This window comes from Rhinatrema bivittatum, chromosome 1 (genome assembly GCF_901001135.1).
Source record: "Rhinatrema bivittatum chromosome 1, aRhiBiv1.1, whole genome shotgun sequence".
Classification (NCBI taxonomy): domain Eukaryota; kingdom Metazoa; phylum Chordata; class Amphibia; order Gymnophiona; family Rhinatrematidae; genus Rhinatrema; species Rhinatrema bivittatum.
Genome location: NC_042615.1, coordinates 516,463,976 through 516,491,175, shown reverse-complemented (window position 1 = coordinate 516,491,175; position 27,200 = coordinate 516,463,976). Strand labels below are relative to the sequence as shown.

The following is a 27,200-nucleotide window of genomic DNA, read 5'->3' as shown; positions in this document are numbered from 1 at the left end:
CCACTTTGGTGCCACTTTGCCACAGTCTAAGTACCATGGAGCTCTTTTCTTGTTCTGATGATTGCTCCCCAGATGTTTCATCAGAATTGATAATAAAACCCCAATTCTGCAGCCAAAAATAGGCTGCAAATACTTCCCCCATTGACTTTAATGGGAACCGGAAAACGAATGAAATGTATCAATGGATCGGGGCCGCCACTGAATGAATACAACGTATTTGGCCCCCGACGAATACGAATACCGAATCGGACAAATCCGTACCTTCTGCACATCCCTATTTATCTGATTAACTTAACAGATAAGTATGAATATAGCTACTTATCAGACTAAGTTAGCTGGATAAGTAGCACTGGCCCGATCTGCCCACTTCCCGCTCACTAGATACTCAGCCATCTACTTAGCTGAATAAGTGACTTATCCCACTAAGTGCCATTCACTGAATGTAGACAAATATTCAGATGCTGTCATTTAGCTGGATAATTTTCTGCTTTTCTAGATTAGTAGCACTGAATATTGGCCTTATTGAATCTAGTGTATGGCCATATCTATCAGTAGAAAAAAGACAAATTGTTCCCAACTTAAGACCAATATCAGTTGCAAGAATATCTGACAAGAGGTGGATTGGAATTTAATCTATATTCAAATTGCAATCATCAAGAACTATGGTTGATTTTAAATTCACAGGCAAGTTTGACAAAGTTTCAAACAACAGAGAAATATTCTGCATTGAACAATCAGGTGGCAAGAAACCAAACATAGTTACATCATGGGCTGATGTAACATATTTCAAATGGGGGAGAATGCTCAATTATAATCATATGAAAACTTAATTCTCTATTAAACAAAAACAACAACTCCCCTTTTCTCAAACTCCTGGGATGTGAAATGAACACATAATCAGGAAGACATATTTGGTTTGTTAATCATGTTTCGGTGATACAAAGACAATCAGGCTTAATATCACATAAGATTTTAGATAAAAATGAAGTTTTCTTAGTAACAGATTGAGCTTTCACTAACATGGTTAACATAATCTGTGAGAGAATTATTGACAAAGATTCATATTTCATATAAGATTGTCTGTTATGCATAAAATTACATAATTTAAATGACAGAGTTCCATACTTCCCTTGAACTGTTATCACATTCAAAGGCCATAGACATGACTGGGACATTAATGTTTAATGTCTGTTGACCTGTGCTATTGTAAGTAATCAAAGGATGGTCTTTTTAATCTGTGATTCTATTGGCTGTGAAACCATGTTTTCAGTTGATGACATAAAGTATTGACTGAAGAGCCAGGTTTTCAGTTGGTGGTGGAAAGCCATGTACTCACTGACTCGTAAGTGGGGAGATGAGGAATGTGTTCCATAAATGATGTGCCATATGTGGCTTTTGAGTTCAACACAGGTTTCAAATGGTATGATATCCCCTCATATTCTCAATCAAATGAGAAGGGCTGATGCCTTTCTTTGCCTTGAATGACATAATGAGCATAAGAGTAATGGAAGTGGTATAATTGTAATGCATTTGAAGAATAAACCCAAAATGCTGCTGTTTCATCACTCATGTAAACAATGGTACTTATTTTGAAAACTGTATAAAATATACAAGTATAAAATAATTAACATAACCAAATGCACCTCATCAATATATACATTAATTCTATTAACTAGATTTGATTATTTTTACTGAAATCCTCATGAACTTCTGAATTTCAGTGAGCAGTGATCTCACAAAAACTGAACATGATAGGTGTATGTTTCCTATTTTGATACAAATGACATCATACACTATATGTCAGATCATTCACAATTCTGTTTTGATCAATTTAGTTAGTCCCAAACGTTAAGGAAAATTACAGAGAAGGAGCTTAAGAAATTCAAGGATAATAAGAACATAAGAGATACCATGCTGGGATATACCAAGGATCCATCAGGTCCAGCATCCTATCTCCAACAGTGGCCTATACAAGTCTCTAGGAAGTACTCAACAGGTTAAAAGACGAACTCACCGCTCAGGATATCCCTACGTCCCTCGAAGGGTTGATGGACCTCACGGGAAAATTGGACCGACGACTTCAAGAGTGGGACGAGAAAACCGACCTACCTTGAAGAACCACTCAAGGACCTCTTTTTCCACTGTCAAGAACCAACTCCTGCTCACAGAGAACACCGGAGAACCAATGCAAATCAGCCTCTATTGTGGAGACCAGGGTCACCATTGCCTTCACTGTCCTGCGAAAAGAGAACCTTCTTCATGTCAGGGGATCACCAGGTCAATACCCCTTGGTCTCACTACGACCTCACTGTTGCTCCTGTTATCAACCTCAGTGGAGACCTCCTCCACCAACTTTAATACAGGCCCTAGTGGACTCCGGAGCAGGGGCCAACTTTATTCAACAGAGTATGGTAGACCAGTACCAGATTCCTACTAAAATTCTAACATCACCAATGGCCCTCTCATCGGTCCATGACAACTTCCTTCCTGGAGCAGTGACCCGGGCTACCCAACCTCTTACATTAAGGGTTGGTCAGGATCATGCAGAGCTCATCTCCTTCTTTGTCCTTCCCACAGCAGGTAACCCAGTTATTCTGGGCCTTCCATGGCTACAAAAACATCAGCCTCTGTTTGACTGGGCCACAGCCGATCTCGTCCAGTGGGGACCTCAATGTTCTGAGTCCTGTCTAGACCCGATTGAATCCCCTCACTCCCTAACTGTAGCTACCGTCCTTACCAACTTCTGTTCTTACCAAAAGATTCAGGAGACCCAGATCAACTCTAGTTCACCTCAAAAGGAGACCCTGAGTACAACCGAACATGAAAACCTCATCAGGAAGCATAACCAAGCCTTGGAAGTGTTTCTATTCCTCTTATCTTTCAAGGAAGATGAGGTCCGAGACCTTTATACCCTCCTATGACAAGAGAAGGAGAAGCATTGCCTATCTCCAGATACAACCAGAATTCCAAGTAATTTTAGAACACCTTCTCTTCCATATTCTGGGAGACCTCAGGCTGTGGGCTCACATGACCTCGAGGAGATTTGGCACCCCACTCCATGAGACCTGCTAGCGGGGGGCCTTGAGGAGGGAGTACTGTTGCGAAGGCCAGCCATGAATTCCATGGCCGGCTCTCCTCACCCCTTCGCCGAGGTCCAGGCAATCTTCTGCCGCTGCATGGCACAGCGGGGACGCCATCGACACCCACCTCCAGGCCTTTGTGTGTGGCTCATCTGCTGCCGAGCCCCATTCTGGCTGGGGACTTCCCAAGTGCGCCTCTCCCCGAGACTTAAAGGGGCCGCGATGCGCTAGGGCTGTCGGGCCTTCCTTGATGATGTCAGTTCCACAGATCTATTTAAGGCAAGCTCTGACAACCAGAACTTGCTTTTGCAACTGATTCCCTCCTTAGTTGTCTTGGCTCCTTGCTAATTGCTTTTTCCAGTATCTTCTGACTGCTGCTGGAGCCTGATCTCTGCCTGTCCAACGACTTTACCTGACCGCTGCCAGAACCTGACATCTGCCTGTTCAACGACCTCGCCTGACCACTGCCGGAACCTGACCTCTGCCTGTTCCATGACCACGTTTGACCTCCGGAACCTGACCTTTGCCTTGGTGACCACTCCTTGGACTGACCCTCAGATTCTGACCTCTGCTTGATTGTCTACGTCTCCTGATTCTGGCTCTGTTCCTTGCCTTGTCATCGCCGATGCTGTTCTGGTCCTCCTTGCTCCATCAGACCTATTGCTTCGACTCTCACCGCGCTCCCTTGTTGTCCATGGGCACGCCTGTCTGCTACCTCTCCGGGAGACCCTGCGAGGCCCACCTAAGTCCAAGCGGCCCGGGTCCCTACGGGCTCCACCCGGGGGGACCGCGGGCTTCCAGTGGTGAAGGTCATCCTAGTCTCTGTCTCCTCCAGTGCTCCACCCCCTGTGGGCAGGTGCTTCCTGGTCCCTACCAGGGAGTTGTTCTCCAATCTCCACTGCTCCAGGACAAAGGTCCACCTCTGAGCGCAACACTATGTGTATGTGATAAATATGCATCAACTGTTTCCATTGCAGGCTAATCTATCTCATGAATATTCATTGTGGAGATCTTGAAAACCAGACTAATAGGGGGCACTCCAGGACTGGCTTGAGAAGCACTATTCAAGCTGACCTTAAAAATATAAAGAACATTTCACTAAAGTAATCCGCAATATATAACCAAATAGCATGATGAAATATATTGCTATTAGAGTGTTATGATTAATGGAGCATACGGTATTTAACATAAATTTGATTACAGCTGCTTCAGCATCTCAGCAAACAAAACTACAAGTTCAGAAGATAGCAGAGCACTTTTATAGAAGTTGCATGTATCAATTTCTTGAATAGCACAAAACCCTTAAAGAAAGCAAAAGCTTTTTAAAACAAATTTTCCTCAATTAAAAGTAATTACAGGGTTTTTCAAACTATTGCACAATGCTTCATGTGTTCTTGACTTGTATCAGCACCAAAATGTTAGCTTATTACCTGTGTTTCTGGTTTGTATGTATCATCAACTTCATCTGGAATTCTCATCCTCTGATCATTTTCCGTACAGAAGTCAGATTCTGACAGGAAAATATTTTGTTGTTAGTGAACATATTTACTTTTTATTGATTAATATATATATGTTCTTTATAGTAATGTGTAATATGTTCATTATCATTACATTTAAAAACATCAGTGGAAACATTACTTTGCTATAAAAAACAGGATAAAAATCAGTGGAAAAGTCATGTTTCAACTGATTTCTTTTTGTTATAGCATTGAAATTCCCATGAAAAATAAAAACTGGAGAACAAAGGTCTCTACTTATACGGTATAATCAACATGTGCCATTACAGATGACCTGATTCACAATTGCAAACCCTACTCAGAATTCAGGTATTTTTCTGTCGGCCCCTGTGACATAGTGAGGGCAAAGGCTATCGGCACCATTTTGAATACTGTCAGTCGATTTACAAATGTGATTTACAAATGTGATTTAAAAATCATTGTAAATCACATAATTCTTGTAATGTACCCCGTCATATTTCGGTTAATATACTATGTTAAAGTTCCTTTCATTTTTCCTCTTGCTCCAAGTTGTACTCATCCCCGTTTTATTGTAACTGTAACTACTTTATGTTTAGCACCTATTACTTATTTCGTTCGTTGTTCCTTTTTTCACTCCACTGTTTATTGTAAACCAGCATGATGTGATACCCTCACGAATGCCGGTATAGAAAAAACTAAAATAAATAAATAAATAAATAAATAAAATGTCACAGGGGCTGACGGTCGGCCCCGTGACATAGTGTGGGCAAAGGCTATCGGTGCCATTTTGAATAATGGCAGGCGACAGCCTGCGTGCAGGAGGTCAGTCCCGGACCTCCGCTGGACTTTTGCAATTCTTGTTGGGGTCAGTAGGGTCCCCCAAGACTTGCCAAAAGACCCTGGTGGTCAGCGGGGGTCCGGGAACGATCGGCACTCGGGCCATCGGCTGCCAGTAATCAAAATGGCGCCAATAGTCTTTGCCTTTACTATGTCACAGGGGCTACCGGTGCCATTGGTCAGCCCCTGTCACATGGTAGGAGCACAAGATGGTGCCGGCCACCCATGTGACAGGGGCTGACCAATGGCACCGGTAGCCCCTGTGACATGGTAGGTCAAAGGATATCGGCGTCATTTTGAAACCGGCAGCCCAGGGTGTGAGTATAGGAGATGGCTCCCGGACCCCCCGCTGGACCACCAGGGAGTTTTGGTAAGTTTTTGGGGGGGGGTCATGAGGGTGGGGGGGTTGTTTAAATTGGTTTTCTTTAGGCGGCCAAATAATTTGGCGAAGATTTGTGTATTCATGGTGAATCGCGATACGTTTTGCTTCCCCACGAATACAATGAATATGGCCACATCCGTTGCGGATTGCCAATACGTAGGGATCGAATGCACACCCCTACCTAACAGCACAAATGAAATAGAGCTTGTTAAATCATGGCTGTTACCAATAAAGTTCCACTCATCATCTGCATGACCATTTGAAGAGCCCACTCAGAATGTGCAGGGGAAAAAATTTTGTTTTCATTTTCTGGAGGGTTTTTTCTCACAAATTTCAGTTTGTATATTGTTTGATTCATTTAATTTGTGTGAAAAAATGAATCAATAAAAAGAAAAAGAACAAAAAATGGCCAAAAAACATAACGAGGACTCCCTCCCACCTTCCCAGAAAAATGCTGGGGCCAGGATCCCCTCCTGGCCCCCACTGGTTTGATGGGGATCCGCTGGCTAGGTCTAGGCCAAAGTCTTGGACTTGCATAATTCAAGGCTGCAGTAGGTTGCCCCAGCCTCAGCCTAGTCAAGGCTAACACCTTGGCCTTGGCCGGACCCAAGCCTGATGCCTGGGACTTGGCCTAGGCCGGATACCTGACCTAGGCCCAATGTCACAGCCTGGCCCAGAGGTCAGGTCCTGAAACCTGGACCTCAACTTAGGCCAGAGCCTGGGCCCAGGCCCGACCTGAACCAGAGGCCAGGTTCCGACACTGAGGCCTAGGCCTGGACCCAGGCCCAATGCCAGGGCCTCAGCCAGGAGGCCAGGTCCCAATGCCTGGGCCTCAGCCCAGGGTCATGCCCAGGCCTTGGAGCCCAGGCCTGGGAGTTCCTCTTCTTGTGTCCTCTTTTTTCTTTGGCACTTGAAAGCCAAATGACGCCATCTGATAGGGGTCATGTCAGAGTTAATTAATCCAGTGCATTCACCCCAGGTGATGGCACTATTTTGATCCAGGAATTCAGCATCGGGGTCCAGGCCCAGGCCCAACACCAGGACCCGACTTGGAATCTGAGTCCCAAAACCTAAATCTTGGCCTAGGCTGGGTCAGGACCCAAGCTTGATACTGTGGCCCGACCAGAAACTGGGTCCTGATGCAGGGGCCTCATCCCAGACCCAGACCCAATGTTGGGATCCAATATGGAGGCCGAATCTCAATGTCTTGGCCTTCTCCTAGGCCAAGGCCTGGGCTTGAGCACAGGCTAAACACAACAGCCCGGTGTGGGGACCGGGTCCTAATGCTGTGGCTCCACCTTGGATCCAGGCCCAAAGCTGGGGCCTGACCCGATTGTTGGGTCCTGACTGGAAGGCCTCAGCCTAGGCTAGACCTGGGCCCAGGCCTGACACTGCAGCCCATTTCGGAGACCTTTCCTGATACCAGAACCTCAGCCTGGACCCAGGCCCAACACCACAGCCTGGTCTGGAGATTGGGTCCAGTCCACATAGGAAGTGCTGGAATTAATTAACTCCTGTTTATCCTCCCCAGAGAAGGATGCCATTTTAATGTATAGCAGCAGAATTAGCTGCTGTATATCAAAATGGCCCCCTCCGCTAATTCTCTTGCTGTACATCAAAATGTCATCGTTCGCTGGGAAAGATGTGCTAGAGTTGATTAACTCCAGTGCCTCCCAAGCAGATGGTGTCATTTTGTCTAAGAAGTAAGAAGACAGGAAGGAACACCTCGAGGCCTGGTTACTGGGCCCGGGCCATCCCCTGGACAAAGGCCCAGGGATCAGTTCTAGACCTCTGAGCTCTGGGTGCCAGGCCTGGGCCAGACTCTGGGCCTCTGCCCCAGCATTGAACCTAGGTTCAGGTCAAGGCCCTGATTTCAGGACCAGATAACTAGACCTGCCCGTGGCATTAGGCCTGTGTTGGTCTCTGGCCTAGACTGAGGCCCAGGCATCAGGACCCAGCCTCTGGTTTGGATTCTGATGTTGGGCTTGGGTCCAGGCTGAAGCCCCAGTGTTGGGAACCTAGTCTCTGGACCAGGCTGTGGTGTTGGCAGGCCCTGGTCTTGGCTGAGGCCCAGGTATCGGGTCTGGGCCTCGAAGTCTTGGCCTTGCTTAGGGTCTATGCTAAGAATGCAGTGACCTGCCTAGGCTTATGCAAAGCCGAGGCATCATATCACCCCCCCTGCTCAACCACAATTGGGTGTGAGGGATATGTGGGGGGCATGGGAGGTCTCAGGAGGCCCCGTTTCTTTTCTTTTTTTTCCCGTTCTTAGCTTTGTACGTTTTTTTAATGTTTATTTTGGTTTTCAACAAAATTAATTAAATAAATAGCCAAAATGAAATTCATGAAAAACCAAATCCCCCTCCAAAAATTAAAATGAAAAATGAAATGGCATTTTTTCTTCTTCCCACCCCTAATACCTAATGGTCTGTATGATTCTCAGTGTTCATGCATTCATGCATGTAATAAGAAAGAGAGAGCCAATAGCTTCAACAACTGTATCTATTTCCAAAGCTGTATAAAGTGGAGTATTATCAAGCCAGTCATTTGCTTGCCTCAGTATGCATCCTACATTATAGTTTTTATAGTTTAGTTTTAAGGTTAAACCCTTATCTTGAATTCTATGATAACATTTATGTAGTACAATACACGGTTTTTAATATTTTTTTTAGGTGTTTCTATAGTGCAGAAGATAAAGGAGCAGGGTGTGTCAAAATAATTCTTATGTACAATCTACATACTGTTAAGTACCACAAGGCACTATTATCATGAGATCAAGAACTGTGGAGAAGACATGAGTATTGAGAGTATTGTGCCTTCCCTGTAACCCTTGTAGCATTTTGCAGCTGAGATGCTTATTTACTTTCTTAAAATGGCATGGCAATTAGCAAAACATGTTGACATTTGTATACATTTCTGAGATATTTGATCCCTTTATTTTTCTAACCATTTTACTCAAATAAATGAATTAATCTGTGAGATACCATAGTTTGGGACTGCTACACTTATTTTCATTAAATTGCACTTTTCCCGAAGTTTTCTATGGAGCCCAGCTACCTAAATCTTTGAGAGCATATTTAATGAGACCAAATGAATGAGTGAAATGTGAGCAAGCTGTTTTGGCTTCTTGCATTCAGATCACTCTGGCATTTCATGCCATAAGGATACTCTGTTCTCTTTGTCCACCCTATTCTAGATGTTGCTGACTAGATAATCACATTAAATGCAAGAATGTGAGGGTAGAGCCTGAGACTGGGTATTGAATTAGGAATAGACAGATTAGCGGGATCTTGTGGTCTTTACCAAAATTTTCTCTTTCTATGTCAGTAATGTCACTTTTTTTGTTTGGGTTTCGTGCACATTAAATTGAAATCGATAAAGTAGTAGGCAGAGAATGGGGCAGGCCTAAAACCATAAATAAAGAGGGTTTATTTGGTGTTGCAAATATGCATGTGGCCTCTTGACAACTTTTCGTACAGTTCAGAATATGATTATTTCTACCTGCCCACAGAAGTGAACATATTATTGTTGAATTGACTGCACATTTCATATTTAATGAAATGTAAAGGGATCAGTTTTCAAAATGATTTAGCTGGATACGTAAGGATTTAGCCAGCTAGATCAAAGCCTTTGAAAAATGACTAGGCTAACTGGCTAAATTTAGGATCCTGAGTTTCACCAGTCAGCTAAAGTTAGCTGGCTAAATTCAGGGTGGATCAGAGGGTGTGGTACGGTCAGGGTAGGGGAGAACGTTTGGAAGCAGGATGTAGTCCTCACATATGGGTGATGTCACTGACGGAGCCCTATTGCGGGAAAACTTTCTGTCAAAGTTTCTAGGAACTTTTGACTGGCCCTGTGAGGCCACTGAGCATGCCCATCATGCCATGATATTCTCTGCCACAGGGGTCTCTCTCTAGTCTCGTATGTAGCAATAAGCGTTAGCAAAAATAAAATAATAAATGTATCGAACCCAACTCCATGGGGTGGCGGGTGGGTTTTGTGAGGACTACATCCTGCTCTCCTGGGATAACACCTATTACAAGGTAAGCAATTTTGCTTTATCCCAGGACAAGCAGGATGCTAGCCCTCACATATGGGTGATTAGCAAGCTAGAGGCTGTGTCATTTTGTAATGAATCAACAGTGAAGTATTGTTGGAAATGAGGCAGCCGAAGATCACAGCAGGTTGGATGTAGACGGAGTTGGGATTAAACTGGAAACAAGTTCTTTAAGACAGATTGTCCGAAGGCCTAATCTTGTCGTCCCTGTTTATCCAAACAGTAATGAGCTGCAAAGGTGTGAAAGAACTCCATGTTGCTGCTTTACATATGTCAAGAATTGGCACCTGAACGATAGTGTACTACTGAGGTTGACATCGCTCTTACTGAATGTGCCTATACTCGCCCTTGGAGAGGAAAGGCCTGCTTTTTCATAGCAAAACTGTATGCAATCTGCTAACCAGTTGGATAGAGTATGTTTACCCACTGCTTTTCCCGGCTTGTTTGGATCATAAGGTACAAAGAGTTGAGTGGATTTCCTGTGGACTGCCGTGCGGTCTAAGTAAAATGCCAGCTCACGCTTACAATCCAAGGTATGTAAGGCTTGTTCTCCTTGGTGTGAATGAGGCCTTGGGAAGAATGTGGGTAAAACTATGGATTGGTTCAAGTGGAATTCCGTAACTACCTTGGGGAGGAATTTTGGATGTGTACGGAGAACCACTCTGTCATGTAGGAATTTTGTGTAGGGTGAGTACGTGACAAGTGCTTGTAACTCACTAACCCTTCTAGCCGATGTAATGGATATGAGGAAGATAGTCTTCCATGTGAGAAATTTAAGCTCGCAGGAATTCATGGGTTCAAAGGGAGAACTCATGAGTCTCGTTAAGACCAGATTCAGGTCCCATTCTGTGACTGGTGGCCGAATTGGTGGTTTAAGTTGAGTTAAACCTCTCATAAACTTGCTGACAAGAAGTTGTATGGATATTGGTGCATCTCCCATCTTGTTATGGTAAGCTGAGATTGCACTTAAATGGACTCTTACAGATGAAGTCTGGAGACCAGAGTCTGAAAGATGGCATAAGTAGTCTAGTAGAGAAGTTGTGGGGCAGGTGAAAGGATCTATTCTCTTTTGGCTGCACCACAAAGTAAACCTTTTCCATTTTGAAGAATAGTTCTTTCGTATTGAGGGTTTACGTGAAGCTAAAAGCACTTGAGATACATTGTTTGACAGATTGAGTGGTTGTAAGATCAAGCTTTCAACATCCATGCTGTCAGGGATAGGGATTGAAGGTTGGGATGGCGCAACCGACCCTGATCCTGAGTTATGAAAGTGGGAGCTACACCCAGGCAAATAGGATCCCTGATTGAGAGTTCTAGAAGTGTGGGAAACCATACTTGTTGAGGCCAATACGGGGCTATGAGTATCATGGATCCCTTGTCCTGTTGTAGCTTCACTAGAGTTTTGGTTATGAGCGATACTGGAGGATACGCATATAGAAGGCCTAAGTTCCAAGGGCGAGCAAAGGCATCCTTGGCTGGCTGGTTTTTCTGTTTGTGTAGAAAACAGAATCTGTCCACGTTGTGATTCAGATGTGGCGCAAAGAGGTCAATTGTTGGTTGTCCCCAATGTTGAAATATTCTGGTCGCTATTAAGGGATCCAGGGACCACTCGTGTGGTTGGAACTGACAACTGAGTCGATCTGCCACTACGTTGTGAATGCCTGCCAGATAAGTGGCCTGTAGAAACATTGAGTGTGTCAGGGCCCAGTCCCAAATCTGTGCAGCTTCTTGACAAAGGAGATACGAGCCCATACCTCCCTGTTTGTTGATGTACCACATGGCTACTGTGTTGTCCGTTTGGATGAGAACAGTTTTCTGTGAAAGGCAGTCCTTGAACACATGCAGCGCATAACGTATAGCTCAAAGTTCCAGGAAATTGATTTGAAATGTTGCTTCGAGATTTGTCCAAGTACCCTGGGTTTGGAGATTGTTTATGTGAGCTCCCCAACCCAAGGTGGATGCATCTGTAGTTAAAGTTAACTGTGGGACTGGTTGCTGGAAGGGAAGGCCCTTGCGCAAATTGTCCTTGTTCACCCACCAAAGTAGAGATGAATGTAGCTGGTGGGTTACTTGAATTGGAGAGTACATTGGTTGAATGGCTTGGATCCATTGTGATCTTAAAGTCCATTCAGTTACCCTCATGTTTAACCTTGCAATAGGAGTGAAATGAACTGTGGAGGCCATGTGGCCTAGTAAGGTTAGAAACTGATGAGCTGTTGCTTGTTTCTTTGAGTGAATCGAGTTTGCCAGTAGGGAAAGTGCCTCCTGATGCTGTGATGGAAGTGATGGAATAAAGTCCTGCATTTGTTTCCACAAATTTCTTTGGTACTGGGTCATGTATAATTGTTATGAAGATATCCTGGAATTCAACATGGCCCCTTGATAGACTTTCCGCCCCAGGGAATCTAAAAATCTGTGATCTTTTCCTGGGGGATTTGAAGAATGTGGTCTAATTCTCTTGGACTTCTTCTGCGCAGACTCTACCACTACTGACTGGTGAGGAAGCTGTGATTTTTGGTAGCCAGGAGCAGATTGCACCAAATATGTAGTGTCCATTCTTTTGTTAACAGCTGGCACTGAGCATTGATGTTCCCAAATCCGATGTTGTAATTGCAGAAGCACATCATGGACTGGTATAGCCACCACTTGTTTTGGAGGGTCTACAAATTGAAGAACCTCCAGTGTTTGTTGCCTTACATCCTGCTCTGTGACCAAATTGAACAGGATGGTGTCAGCCATTTCCTGGATAAAGGTCATGAATGAGAAATCTTCCGGTGGAGATTTTTTCCTTGGATCTGGTGGTGAAGGATCTGTCATGAAAGCTTCAGATGAGGTATCTGTGTATTACTCCAAGTGTCATATGGATCCTGTTCAGGTGGAGAAATTGTGGAAGTTCTAGGTGGTCTAGGAATCACTGAAGGACCTGGTTGTGGATCTTCCAAGGGTGAGTCCTCCAGGTGTTCTTTCCCAGGTTTGGGAGGAAGAGCACCGACCACCTCATCAAATCTCTTCATTAGAAGTTGGTAGAGTGCCAGTTCTGGATGTCCCGGGTCCTTAGGAGAGATTGGCATCGATGGTGATGGCGCCGGAATTGACGATGGTGTCGGTATCTTCGGTGCTCGTGCCGGCATCATCTTAACTGGAATCGTTGTAGGTGACGGCATCGACGGAATTATTAGCATCGGCATAGGTACCGGCATCGACGGGGTCGTCGGCATCGGTATATTTACTGGCCTCGGTGCAATCACCGGCATCAGTAAAGGTACTGGCATCGATTCAATAACCGGCATCGGTGATGGTACTGGCATCGGCGAAGTCGCCGGAGTAGGTGTGTGTTGTTTCAGGGCCTGGAGCACTGCTTGTCTGATAAAATTTGACAATTCCTGCGATACAGCTGGTGCAGGCAGAGCAGCTGTGTGTGGTGGTGGTGTAGGTGTCGATATCATGTCCGCAGATCCCTGTGGAGGTTCGATCGATGCAGGTATAGGCCCCAGCACCGAAGGTAGCGGAGTTTCCTGAGGTTTTTGCCGTTTAGCGGTCGGTTCCTCCAGGGAGAGGGGCGTTGCTGGAGTTGATGTGTGTCAATGTCGGTGGGGATGTTTTGGTCGATGTTCGACTACCGACCTTATTGATGTCGAAGTCGATGGCGATGGATGATCTCCCGATCCTTCCAGACAACGTTTTTTCAATAAAATTCGCTTTGTAACCCCCACCGGAGACGACTTCGTTGATGTTGAAGGAGAAGGAAGGAGCTGAAGGTGAAAGAGATGTTCCATCTTCTCCTGTCGAAGTTTTCTTCCTTTAGGAGTCATCTCTGCACATTGAGGGCAGGATGAAACATCGTGTTTATCTCCCAAACAGATAACACACTCTAGGTGTGGATCTATTATGGACATTGTTCTATTACAAACCAGACATTTTTTTAAATCTGGAAGCCATTTTCTGTCGACAGCCGTCGATGAAAAAATGGGAAAAGAAAATGAGAGAAAGTTTTTACTAAAAGTAAAAACGAGACTGAGTTTACTCACGGGCCGATGGAAAACTGAGAGAGATCCCTTATGGGAGAAAATGTTTTGAGAATTTCTGGACTTTTCAGTCAGATATATTTTGAGGAAAACTCACAAGGCTCCTTGATCCGCGATGCTTACAGCAGCGCGGAAAAACGAAGACTAGAGAGAGACCCCTGTGGCAGAGACTATCATGGCATGCTGGGCATGCTCAGTGGCCTCACAGGGCCAGTCAAAAGTTTCTAGAAACTTTGACAGAAAGTTTTCCCGCAATAGGGCTCCATCAGTGACGTAACCCATATGTGAGGACTAGCATCCTGCTTGTCCTGGGATAAAGACTAAACTGGAAACCACATATGCAGTGCAATAATGCAAAAACAGAAATATCACATAATACAGAAATATTCCTCATAATACGAAATCAAGAAATATAAAAGCAGTTGTAACAGTAAATACTAATAAAAATATTTCAAAACAGATGAAGAATAGAACATATAGTAAACAAGAAGTACAAGGATAAAGTTACATTTCCCAAAAATCAATTAAATATTTCAAAATAGGAGACATATCAAACACCCAATAATTAAAACTAATAAGAACAACAATATCGCCCTCTCCATAACTATGAACTTTTGATTTTCAGTCACCCTGAGACTGTAGTGGATTAGTGGAGGGGAGGTGGGGAGGAACACACAACCTTTATCCTCTCTCTCTTAAATACACACACTCACAAACCGTTCTGCCCTCTCTTCTCGCTTCCACTTTCCTCTCATTTACCTCCTCCCCTCCAATCCACTTCAGTCACCCACTCATTCATCCCTCCCTTCCCTCACCCCTTCCCTTCCCACTCACTCCTTTGCCTCTCAGTCACTCACTCCCTCCTTCCCAGTCACTCCCTTCTCTCTCACTCCCTTGACCCTCAGTCACTCACTCCCTCCTTCCCACTTCCTCCCTTCCCTCTCACTCCCTTCCCTCTCAGTCACTCACCCCTTCCTTCTCACTCACTCCCTTCCCACTCACTCCCTTGCCTCTCAGTCACTCACTCCCTCCTTCCCACTTCCTCCCTTCCCTCTCACTCCCTTGCCTCTCAGTCACTCACCCCCATTCTTCCCTCTTACTCCCTTCCCTCTTATTCACTCACCCCTACCTTCCCACTCACTCTCGTCCCTCCCCCTCCCCCCATTCATTCTCTGCTCTTCTCTCTTCTCCTCTCAGTCATTCACCCCGCTTCCCTTCCCTTCCTGCCACATTCGTGTTTTCTTCCTGCCAGCTGGCTGTTGGAAGCCTACTGGCAGGTCAACTTCGTGGCCACTGGCGTGCAGGGCCTCTTCTTGCCAGCAGGGGAATGGAAACCCCACCAGCATGTCACTTGCTGAGTCATGGTTCCAGCCTTCTTGCTGGCGAACAAACACTTTATGCATGTAGGTTGCTAATTTAAAAGATACTTATGTGCATACATTTTTCAACTTCCTTGCGTATTTATACACCTACTAATTATCTGGTGTAAATGATATTAAACATCTTTATTGTCTTTATTGGGAGGTTTGGGCAGAAGAGGAGAGTTCAGGCTGAAGAACCAGGAAGATCTTGATGACCTGGAGAAGGACTGGGAGAACTGGTAGACTAATTGGAATACCATTTAATTTCTTCGACAGCACACGTTTTAAAATTTTCTGACTTATGCATGTCAGTCAGGACTTGTATAAGTCCTAGTTTACTGTTGCACGTATTTATTTAAAAGTTTTTGTATCTCGCCTATAGAGACAATGTATGAATTAAGCGGTTTACATTTATATCAAGCAAATAAAAAATTGGTATGAAATACAATATTGAAAGCAATAGAACATAAATGGGTTTTGAGGGCTTTTTTTGAATTCCTTAGTGGTAGAAATGTGTCGAATGGATTCGGGTAGTGCATTCCACATGTGTATATTTTTTTAAATAGGTAGGTAAAGTAGGTGTGTTCAATGCATTCAAATACATGGTTTCAATGCAGTGTATGTCTTTGCGCATATGTTGTGAGGTAAACATATGCATATTTTATAATGTGTGTATCTTACAAAATAGTCTGGTAATACAGTGCATGGCTACATACTAGTATTGTATGCCACCGTGCACAGTTGTTTGAAAGTTATTTCCCTGGGTCAGACGTACCAACTAGTTTTTCTCATTTTGTGTCTATTTGAAAAATGGTCAATGCATCTGGGGCTCGATATTCAAAGAAATCCATCTAAATGTTAGCCAAATAAGACTTATCTGGCTAACTTACAAGAAATATTCAGCATCACAGCTATACTGGTTAATATCCCAACAAAATTGTTATTTAGCTGGATAAGACTTATCTGACTAATTTTTGACCTGCTATTGAGCAATCTAACTTATCTGGTTAACTTAAATGGATAAGTCTGAATACTGGCCCTTATCAGATTGGAACTCCTTACCACCAGAACTAAGACAAGAACAATGCCTGAACACTTTCAAAAAGAGACTAAAAACCTGGCTATTTGAACAAGCATTTGATTAAAGCCAAACAACTACTCGTTTTCCTCATTTTTAACATCCATCAGACTTTTTTCCCCTCTTATCCTAGTTCATTCCCCAGTTATAATGTAATTGCATTCTTATATGCTTGTTATTGTTTTAATGATATGTAACTTTGCTACATGAATTGTGGTATATAAAAATGTTAAATAAATAAATAAATAAATAAATTAACCAGGTAAGTGATTTTCTTAAACACAAAGATCTTAGTTTTTGTGGTCAGAAAATATATATATTTCCTGATGTCTCAAGAGCCACACAAGCTAAAAGGAGACATTTCCTGTCCTTGAAAAGTAAATTGCTAGCAACTGGTGCTAGATTTTTCCTAAAATATCCAAGTATATGTTATGTTACTTTTCAGGGAAATAGATTTAGTTTTTCTGATCCACTGCATTTGGAATCTTTTTTACAAGATAAAAATACAGACGATGGAAATTTAGATGGTTAAAAGAATTAATGTGCTCTCTCTCCTCTAATTACTGAATTATGTTATTTGAAAATTGAATTTATATGATTTTTCCCCCAATTATTGGATGTAATTGAGATCAAAAGTTTTGATTAAGTTAGGTTATTAATTTTATGTGTTATTTTTATTGTATCAAAATTACTTATGGTATATTTTTGTTTGAAAATTGTTTTGAATGAAAATTGAATAAAGAATAAATTAAAAAAAAAAAAAATTAACCAGGTAAGTAATGTTTCCCTTAAACACCCATTTCCTGCCCACCACTTAGCCAGATAAATACTTATCCAGTTAAGTGCCAATAGCTGAATGGAGCCAGATATTCAGTTGCCACCACTTAGCTGGCTAAATGGAGTTGAATATCAGCTTCCTGGTTTTTATTCCTTAGGTTTCATTGTATATTTTTGCTAACTTTGAAAACCAAAACTCCAGAACTGAATACCCTAGTTTTAAAATCAAGAACAGAGATCCAGATTATGCATCTTCAGAAATCAAGCTAAAGAAATTACATCCCCTAAGAAAGGAAGAGTCGATGACAGGACACTAGTACAATCTGTCTCATATGTATATATATATATATAGATATATAGATATAGATATATATACACAGTATATATAATGATAAAGTTCACAACTAAATTTTCATTTCTTTGATTTCAAAAGGCTCATAGCATAATCTATCTTGCATTTTTTGGTCTGCAACCTTCAATTTGTCCTTAGCCTGTCAAGCCTAATAGACACAAATAATCTCACCTGTCATGGAAGTGTTTAAATTATTCCTGAAGATCCATTCTGGGATTTTTCCGCTGGTGATGCAATCTATTGCTATTTTTTCATATTCAGCATATTCTAGATCACTTTTAGCATTTGCAAGACTTCTGCAAAGTTTCACAGCAACCCATTCACTGGACATATTCAGAAAACAAATTTAAAAAAATCATTAGGAGTGAGTTTAAGAAAGAGTTTCACTGATGTGATTTAAAGTATGGGAAATCATGATTTCATTATGGAGACATTTAACATAGAAACACAGCCACCAGCTTTGCTTGAACACACACAGTATTTTCTCCTGCACTGCTGTGGATTGGGATATAAGAACTCCATTCTCTGCAGGGGAGGTCAGGTAGGAAATATTTCAGTCTCCCTACTACTGCTCCTACCTCTCCCTGCAGCCTATTGGCCTGTTAATGAATGTCTGGTCATTGGACTACAGAGGAACCAGAGATTCGCAGCACTGTAGGACAGACAGGCTTCCTGGCTTTGATGGGGAGGGCTATTGATACAGGTACTGAGAGAAGCAGAGGATCTATGAAGGGGGTGAGAGTGGGGCTGAGAGAATTGCTAGGAGATGTGAAGAGGATGATAAGAACTATGAAGTGAGGACAGGGCCGGTGCTAGCTATTTTGCTGCCTGTGCAATTATTGTGCTGCCCCCCTCATTCATTCTCTGTCTCGGTCCTGCCAAAGAAAGTCCAGCTCATTCCACAACCAAAACTTTAAAACTGTCACCCCTCTACCCTCCGAGCATTTACCCCCCTCCTCTGGAACCCATTAGGGATGTGCAGAGGGACCGCATATGTTACATTCGGTATTTATATTTGGGGGGGGGGGGCAGATACGTTGCATTCGGCAAGGGGGGGGCCCCGATCCATTCATGCGTTCCATTCTTATTCGTTTCCCGGCTAAAATTTTATTAACAACAACCCCCCACCCTCCTAAACCCCCAAGACTTAACAAAACTCCCTGGTGGTCCAGCGGGGATCCGGGAGCCATCTACTGCACTCACGCTGTCAGCTGCCGGTATTCAAAATGGCGCCGATAGCCTTTGCCCTTACTATGTCACAGTGGCTACCGGTGCCATTGGTCGGCCCCTGTGACATAGTAAGGGCAAAGGCTATCGGCGCCATTTTGAATACTGGCAGCCGATGGCCCGAGTGCAGGAGATCACTCCCGTACCCCCACTAGACCACCAGGAACTTTTGGCAAGTCTTGTGGGGGTCAGAAGGGTCCACCAGACTTTCCAAAAGTCCCTGGTGGTCCAGCAGGGATCCGGGAGCAATCTCCTGCACTCGGTCCATCGGCTGCCAGTAATCAAAATGGCGCCGATAGCCTTTGCCCTTACTATGTCACAGGGGCTATCGGCGCCATTTTGAATACCGGCAGCCAACGGCGTGAGTGCAGTAGATGGCTCCCGGACCCCCGCTGGACCACCAGGGAGTTTTGGCAAGTCTTGGGAGGTCAGGAGTGTGGGGGTTTTATTTAAATTTGCTCCTTTAGAGGGCCAAATAATTCGGTGAAGATTTGTTGTATTTGTGGGAATCGCAATACATTTCGCTTCCCCACAAATACAATGAATATGGCCCTATACGTTGCGGATTGCCAATACGTTGCAAACAAATGCACACTAGAGATGTGAATCGTTTTCCATATCGTCTTAACGATAGAAATCGTGTGGCAGGAGAAGAAAATCGTGTTTGGCATGATTATTTCGTTGAAAAATCGTTAAAAATCGTTTTTTCCGATTAGTGCGCACTAACTCGAGTTAGTGCGCACTAACTGAAAATGATACAAATAGACACTTTCCAGGTCACTGAAGGTCAGTTAGGAATGAATATGTGTTCCTATTGGCTGGCAGCCCTCTTATCTATTGATGTTACCAAGGTTACCACTGAGGTGATGGTTGGGGGGATGGGAAATGGAACTGGAAACTCACGAACACCAACAGAAAATGAAACAAAGTGTTCACACTTCCCAGGTCAGTAAAGGTCACTTAGGAATGAATATGTATTCCTATTGGCTGGCTGTGCTCTTATCTATTGATGTTACCAAGGTTACCACTGAGGTAATGGTTGGGGGGATGTGAAATGGAAACAGTTGGAAGCTTGACATGTGATGATCAGCACTCACGTGACTAGAACTTCTTTGTTTATTATTTTTGTTAGCAGACACGTGCATGTTGAATTTGCCAATCACTGTGCATTTTACAAAGGTGGTCCTGGCTGGAACTGTACACAGTTCCAATATATGTAATTGATTGTTGGTAAGTGTATTTTTTAAGTAGCCACACTGGCACCAGTATGTTTACTTTTCCTCCTACTTAACTCACTAGCTCAGCTTTGTAAGAAGGGCTTCTCTGCTTGTGTGTTCCTTTTGTTTGGTGTGAGGAGAGCAGAAACATCAGATCTTTATTCAATCTATTACAGTCATCTCTTATATTAACCTACTCAATTTTTTTTAAATGATTTGTTATATCACTGAATTAATAATTCATTATTATTAGGTGGTGGTGAATGTCTGACTAAGCTACTTGGCTAGTGTAACTGGTGAGGCTAGTGGCAGTTTAGCAGAATTATAATTTATTTGTATTAGTACTGCAGCATTAATATATTCAAGCCTAGGTAGGCAGCCAGTGCACTAGAGATGTGAATCGTGTCCTCGATCGTCTTAACGATCGATTTCGGCTGGGAGGGGGAGGGAATCGTATTGTTGCCGTTTGGGGGGGTAAAATATCGTGAAAAATCGTGAAAAATCGTAAAAAATCGAAAAAACGTAAAATCGCAAAACCGGCACATTAAAACCCCCTAAAACCCATCCCCGACCCTTTAAATTAAATCCCCCACCCTCCCGAACCCCCCCCCCAAATGACTTAAATAACCTGCGGGTCCAGCGGCGGTCCGGAACGGCAGCGGTCCGGAACGGGCTCCTGCTACTGAATCTTGTTGTCTTCAGCCGGCGCCATTTTCCAAAATGGCGCCGAAAAATGGCGGCGGCCATAGACGAACACGATTGGACGGCAGGAGGTCCTTCCGGACCCCCGCTGGACTTTTGGCAAGTCTTGTGGGGGTCAGGAGGCCCCCCCCAAGCTGGCCAAAAGTTCCTGGAGGTCCAGCGGGGGTCAGGGAGCGATTTCCCGCCGCGAATCGTTTTCGTACGGAAAATGGCGCCGGCAGGAGATCGACTGCAGGAGGTCGTTCAGCGAGGCGCCGGAACCCTCGCTGAACGACCTCCTGCAGTCGATCTCCTGCCGGCGCCATTTTCCGTACGAAAACGATTCGCGGCGGGAAATCGCTCCCTGACCCCCGCTGGACCTCCAGGAACTTTTGGCCAGCTTGGGGGGGGCCTCCTGACCCCCACAAGACTTGCCAAAAGTCCAGCGGGGGTCCGGAAGGACCTCCTGCCGTCCAATCGTGTTCGTCTATGGCCGCCGCCATTTTTCGGCGCCATTTTGGAAAATGGCGCCGGCTGAAGACAACAAGATTCAGTAGCAGGAGCCCGTTCCGGACCGCTGCCGTTCCGGACCGCCGCTGGACCCGCAGGTTATTTAAGTCATTTGGGGGGGGGGGTTCGGGAGGGTGGGGGATTTAATTTAAAGGGTCGGGGGTGGGTTTTAGGGGGTTTTAGTGTGCCGGCTCACGATTCTAACGATTTATAACGATAAATCGTTAGAATTTCTATTGTATTGTGTTCCATAACGGTTTAAGACGATATTAAAATTATCGGACGATAATTTTAATCGTCCTAAAACGATTCACATCCCTACAGTGCACTACTCCTGCAGTCACCTCATTGCTTCCTGTGCATTGCATTATAATATGCGCACACACTGACTCCAGCTTGGGTGGGGACAAGGCAGGTCTCCTTTACTGCACACACTGACTCCAGTTTGGTGATAAGGCAGGTCTCTAGAGATGGGGGAAGTCAGGAGTGAGGGTCAGGCAGCTCCCCCCTGTCTGTGAAGCCAGCCTCTCACTAGTAATGCAGGGAGGGAGCTGTCTCAGACTTCACCATCCTCCTCCCCCCCCCCTCACCCACACACCATTCACTAGCTGGGACATGGGGGAAGTCAGGAGTGAGGGTCAGGCAGCTCCCCCCTGTCTGTGAAGCCAGCCTCTCACTAGTAATGCAGGGAGGGAGCTGTCTCAGACTTCACCATCCTCCCCCCCCCCCTCACCCACACACCATTCACTAGCTGGGACATGGGGGAAGTCAGGAGTGAGGGTCAGGCAGCTCCCCCCTGTCTGTGAAGCCAGCCTCTCACTAGTAATGCAGGGAGGGAGCTGTCTCAGACTTCACCATCCTCCTCCCCCCCCCCCCCCTCACCCACACACCATTCACTAGCTGGGACATGGGGGAAGTCAGAAGTGAGGGTCAGGCAGCTTCCCCCTGTCTGTGAAGCCAGCCTCTCACTAGTAATGCAGGGAGGGAGCTGTCTCAGACTGGTATCAGGGTTAGGGCACTGTGTGCAGGAAGATCACAACACCCCTGGTGCCAGGGTTAGGGCACTGTGTGCAGGAAGATCACAACACCCCTGGTGCCAGGGTTAGGGCACTGTGTGTGCAGGAAGATCACAACACTCCTGGTATTAATAGGGATAGGGCACTGTGTGCAGGAAGATCACAACACTCCTGGTGCCAGGGTTAGGGCACTGTGTGCAGGAAAATCACAACACCCCTGCTGCCAGGGTTAGGGCACTGTGTGTGCAGGAAGATCACAACACCCCTGGTGCCAGGGTTAGGGCACTGTGTGTGCAGGAAGATCACAACAGTCCTGGTATTAATAGGGTTAGGGCACTGTGTGTGCAGGAAGATCACAACAGTCCTGGTATTAATAGGGTTAGGGCACTGTGTGCAGGAAGATCACAACAGTCCTGGTATTAATAGGGTTAGGGCACTGTGTGCAGGAAGATCACAACACCCCTGGTGCCAGGGTTAGGGCACTGTGTGCAGGAAGATCACAACAGTCCTGGTATTAATAGGGTTAGGGCACTGTGTGCAGGAAGATCACAACACCCCTGGTGCCAGGGTTAGGGCACTGTGTGCAGGAAGATCGCAACAGTCCTGGTATTAATAGGGTTAGGGCACTGTGTGCAGGAAGATCACAACACCCCTGGTGCCAGGGTTAGGGCACTGTGTGCAGGAAGATCACAACACCCCTGGTGCCAGGGTTAGGGCACTGTGTGTGCAGGAAGATCACAACACCCCTGGTGCCAGGGTTAGGGCACTGTGTGCAGGAAGATCACAACACTCCTGGTATTAATAGGGATAGGGCACTGTGTGCAGGAAGATCACAACACCCCTGGTATTAATAGGGATAGGGCACTGTAAGAGATGACTGTAGTAGATTGAATAAAGATCTGATGTTTCTGCTCTCCTCACACCAAACAAAAGCAACACACAAGCAGAGAAGCCCTTCTTACAAAGCTGAGCTAGTGAGTTAAGTAGGAGGAAAAGTAAACATACTGGTGCCAGTGTGGCTACTTAAAAAATACACTTACCAACAATCAATTACATATTTGAACTGTGTACAGTTCCAGCCAGGACCACCTTTCTAAAATGCACAGTGATTGGCAAATTCAACATGCACTAGCATTTCAGGTGCCTGCTAACAAAAATAATAAACAAACAAGTTCTAGTCACGTGAGTGATGATCATTACATTACTTTTTTTGTCAAGCTTCCAACTGTTTCCATTTCCCATCCCCCCAACCATCACCTCAGTGGGAACCTTGGTAACATCAATAGATAAGAGGGCAGCCAGCCAATAGGAACACATATTCATTCCTAACTGACCTTTACTGACCTGGAAAGTGTTTATTTGTATCATTTTCAGTTAGTGCGCACTAAGTCCTGTTAGTGCGCACTAACACGATTTAACGATTTTTAACAATAAATCGTTAGAATTTCTATTGTATCGTGTTCTATAACGATTTAAGACGATATTAACATTATCGGACGATAATTTTAATCGTTGAAAAACGATTCACATCCCTAATGCACACCCCTAGAACCCATTGCTGGTGCAAAAGTATTTGGTGCCCTAGGCAAATCTTATAACCTTGCATCCCGCCTCCTGCTCTCTCCATGTACACAGTTAAAAATTATGCATTCCTTATTCAGGTTTTATAGAATATTCAGTCTTCTGAGGTAAAACAAAAATATCACATGTACTTGCATGCATTTCTTTGGTGCCAACCAGAAAACCCTACAAAAATGACACTTGGAACCCATATGGCATTACGACTACTGTATTGTAATGCCTGTTTGGTGTGGGCTTGACCCTCAAAAAGCCATGAGTAAATTACAATTGAAATATAATAAGCCTACCACACCAAAACAGCACTAACTGCCAGCACTTAAAAAAAAACAAACCCTACCTATGAAAAGGCAACACTGCAAATATTATACCACGCCCTAAAACACCAATACACCTCCTATTAAGAAAACAGAAGAAACCAAGCTGCTATAGATTCTTACATACTAGCAGAATACTCTCCTCAGTCAAACATGCAGAACACAGGCAGACCCTCACCAACTATAGAATAAAGAGAACATAACATATAAACAGCAACATGCAGGCAAAAACTGAATAGGAAAAAACAAGTCAGACTCTATGCAGTCCTACAATGGAAAAACAGAAACCACCAGAGAGTACTATAGAAACCCTCAGGACACCTTAAAAGACTGGTCCCAGCTGCCTGCTCCCAGTGCACCTTAATGCAAGGCATTCTGGGTAAGGGTGTCTCCTCTGAACAGGAATATAGTCCAGGCCCAGAGGAGAGCAAGGCAGGTCCTGGGGAAGATGAGGAGACAGCAACTCCACTTAAATGCTGCTTTATTTCTGTGATGGTGTGAAGTAGTGCTGAGGTAAGCAACTTCTGTATACACATTGAATGCTGATAATAAAAGTTTGCAAGAGAGAAGCTGAAGTCCAAATTATAATCTGTTTTCCAGCCAGCCTTAAGCTTTTCATTCTATGGAAAATAATATCTTCCGGTATCTTATTGAAACCTGTAAAATAATCATTTTTATCATATTCCTGTAACCCCTGTGCCAAGGGGACACCTTCCCAGGCCTGGGGAGAATTTGTCTGCAACCCCAGGGTGGGATAAACTCAGTGTCTGGGCATGGACTGGGGACAGAATCACCTGTAAAGCAAATATCGTTGCGATATTAAGTAGGAAGAACAAAATCTTTTAAAAAAAACTAAAAAAAAAAAAAAAAAGTTAAAAAAGAAAAAAGTGGCTGCAGTTGACTTCAGGTAACGGATGGTCAGTTAACAAGTGTCCGTTTCCTGAACCCCTGGCTGTGCATGGGCTCCCGCTCTCCTTGATAACGCAACCCCCTAATTTAAATATTGCATGGCGCTCCCGGGAAGGATGCCCTGGGGGCGCATTAGGAAAGAGGGCGGTGAGTGTTCAGCGCCCGCTTTCAGCGCACATTAATTGCAGCGGCCCCTTTACTTCTGTTGCCAGTGGGGTTCCTGGTGAAATGCTGACCTCTGTTACAGAAGGCACTGCTTCACATTCACTTCAGAAGCAATTCACATCCAGACACACACTACAAGAGCAGCATCAGTCTGTACAACCCCCATTCCTTATTCAACAGCAATTCATCCACCCATTGCTGCTTATCAGTCACACTTGCCGCTTCCCACACACTGTGCACACGTCCAAGGCAGGCCTTGTGCCCCACTCTGGAACCTTCCCTATATTAAGAAATAGAATACACTTTTATCCTTTGATGAATAACTACTTATTACACACCCCTTTTAGGAAAGCTTACTCGCTCTCTCCTCCTACTAGCTATCCCTTCAAACATAAACTTTACATAGCTTCTGAAAATCAAAACATTCTCATTTAAGGGTACAGGCTTAAGCTTTTGAACTCCAGGTTAAACATCAATCATAAATGCATAGCCTAGGAAAGAGAGCTACACCGCCATCTAGTGACTCCATGGGGTTACATTCCTCTCTTTCCCTTTGTTTTAGAGAAGCATTAGTAATCTCAGTCCCTCTTGTGTATGGATTATAGTGCACATTATTCAAAACTATGTGTTTTGGTGCAAAATCCTTGGGTCCTTTTTACCTTTGTACCACATCTCAAAGGGAAAGTATGTACATACAAGTAAATGGCGTTTGAGAATTTCCCTCATACTGCCCATCCTTTCTGAGGATAAGATTACGCACATTGTTGAACAATGCACATAATTTTACCCACAGATTCTAGAGTCGTTTCCGGGGGCAGAGATTAGAACTACCCAGGTGGTCTGATTCTGATGGAAAAAATGTCTGCCTAGAAAAAGCTATCATAATCTCTGTGGGTAATTTTTCCTAGGACAATAATCACAGCAAAAGCCCGTGTGAAAATTTGCTTTGATTATTAGTCCAAAACCCATGAGTAAAAGTACTCACCAAGTTTGCACCAGTATGGGCAGTTTTGCTTATTACCCTGTTAGTCTTTTTCTTTTACATAGCTATATCTTTATATCTAATATCTATATAATCCTTTTTTGCTTTAAAAATCCATCTTTCAAAAAGGATTTTAAAAAACCCACTTCATAGTGTAGCACAATCTTGCCGAACAGGCAATCCAAAGTTTTTAAATCAGTACCGGCATAAAATACCTAGGTACTAAAAGTGGAGAGCCTGCCCAGCAGCCACAAGAGAAAATGAAAGCACTCCCATGGCTGCAATAAATCCACTAGGGATGTGCAGAGGGACGCCATACGTTGCATTCGGGATTCGTATTCGTCGGGGGGCCAGATACGTTGCATTTGGCAAGGGGGGCCCCCGATACGTTTATACGTTAATTCTTATTCGTTTCCCGGTTAAAATTAAATTAACTACAACCCCCCTACCCTCCTAAGTCCCCCCCCCAAGACTTACCAAAACTCCCTGGTGGTCCAGCGGGGGGTCCGGGAGCCATCTCCTGCACTCACACCCTCAGCTGCCGGTTTCAAAATGGCGCCAATAGCCTTTGACCTACTATGTCCTAGGGCAGTGATGGCCAACCTTTTGAGCTCAGTGTGTCAAAATTCATAAAAAGACCGAGCATAACTCGGGTGGTGTGTCACTTCTAGAAAAATCCATAATTTTGTGATATTTGTAGCTCTAATCAATAACAAAGTTATAATTTTAATATATATACTGCATTTATTAATAAAGCAAAAACAAATAATTCTTTACCTTACCTGCTTAGTGACTTTTTTGTTGCTGAATTTCATTGGCTAAATCTTCAATTGAAGGTTGGTATTTCGTACACTTCAAGTCCAAGCAAGCGTTACAAACTTCATCTGTCAGTTGATTTTTTATTGGCTCCCATTCATGTTCACAACACTCCCTCCCCATCTCCCAGGCATGCACACATTCATTCTCACACACACAGACCCCCAGGCAGGCACCCATGCATTCACACACATACACCCCCAGGCAGAGTCCCATTCATTCACATTCACACACTAAAGGCAGACCCCCCCTCGCTTTCTTTTGCCAGCAACCTCAGAACCTCTCTCATTCCTCTGCTGCCACTGTCACTGATGCCGCGTGGCTATTGCGGAGGTGCCGATTGCTGCTACTGACACTG

At 44.3% G+C, this 27,200-nt stretch overlaps 1 protein-coding gene across 2 annotated transcripts in view; it reads right to left on the bottom strand.

Moving 5' to 3' along the window:
• Nucleotides 1–27,200, bottom strand: part of LOC115096948 — a 144,178-nt gene that overhangs the window by 36,026 nt on the left and 80,952 nt on the right. For both annotated transcript variants that reach the window (XR_003858172.1, XM_029612286.1), the window contains 2 exons: nucleotides 17,596–17,747; nucleotides 4,511–4,590 (listed from right to left, as the gene is read on the bottom strand). Coding sequence is in view for 1 of the 2 variants with exons in the window: in XM_029612286.1 (XP_029468146.1) it covers nucleotides 4,511–4,590; nucleotides 17,596–17,747 (232 nt within the window). In the remaining variant the exon portion in view is untranslated. The remainder of the gene's footprint in view (nucleotides 1–4,510; nucleotides 4,591–17,595; nucleotides 17,748–27,200) is intronic.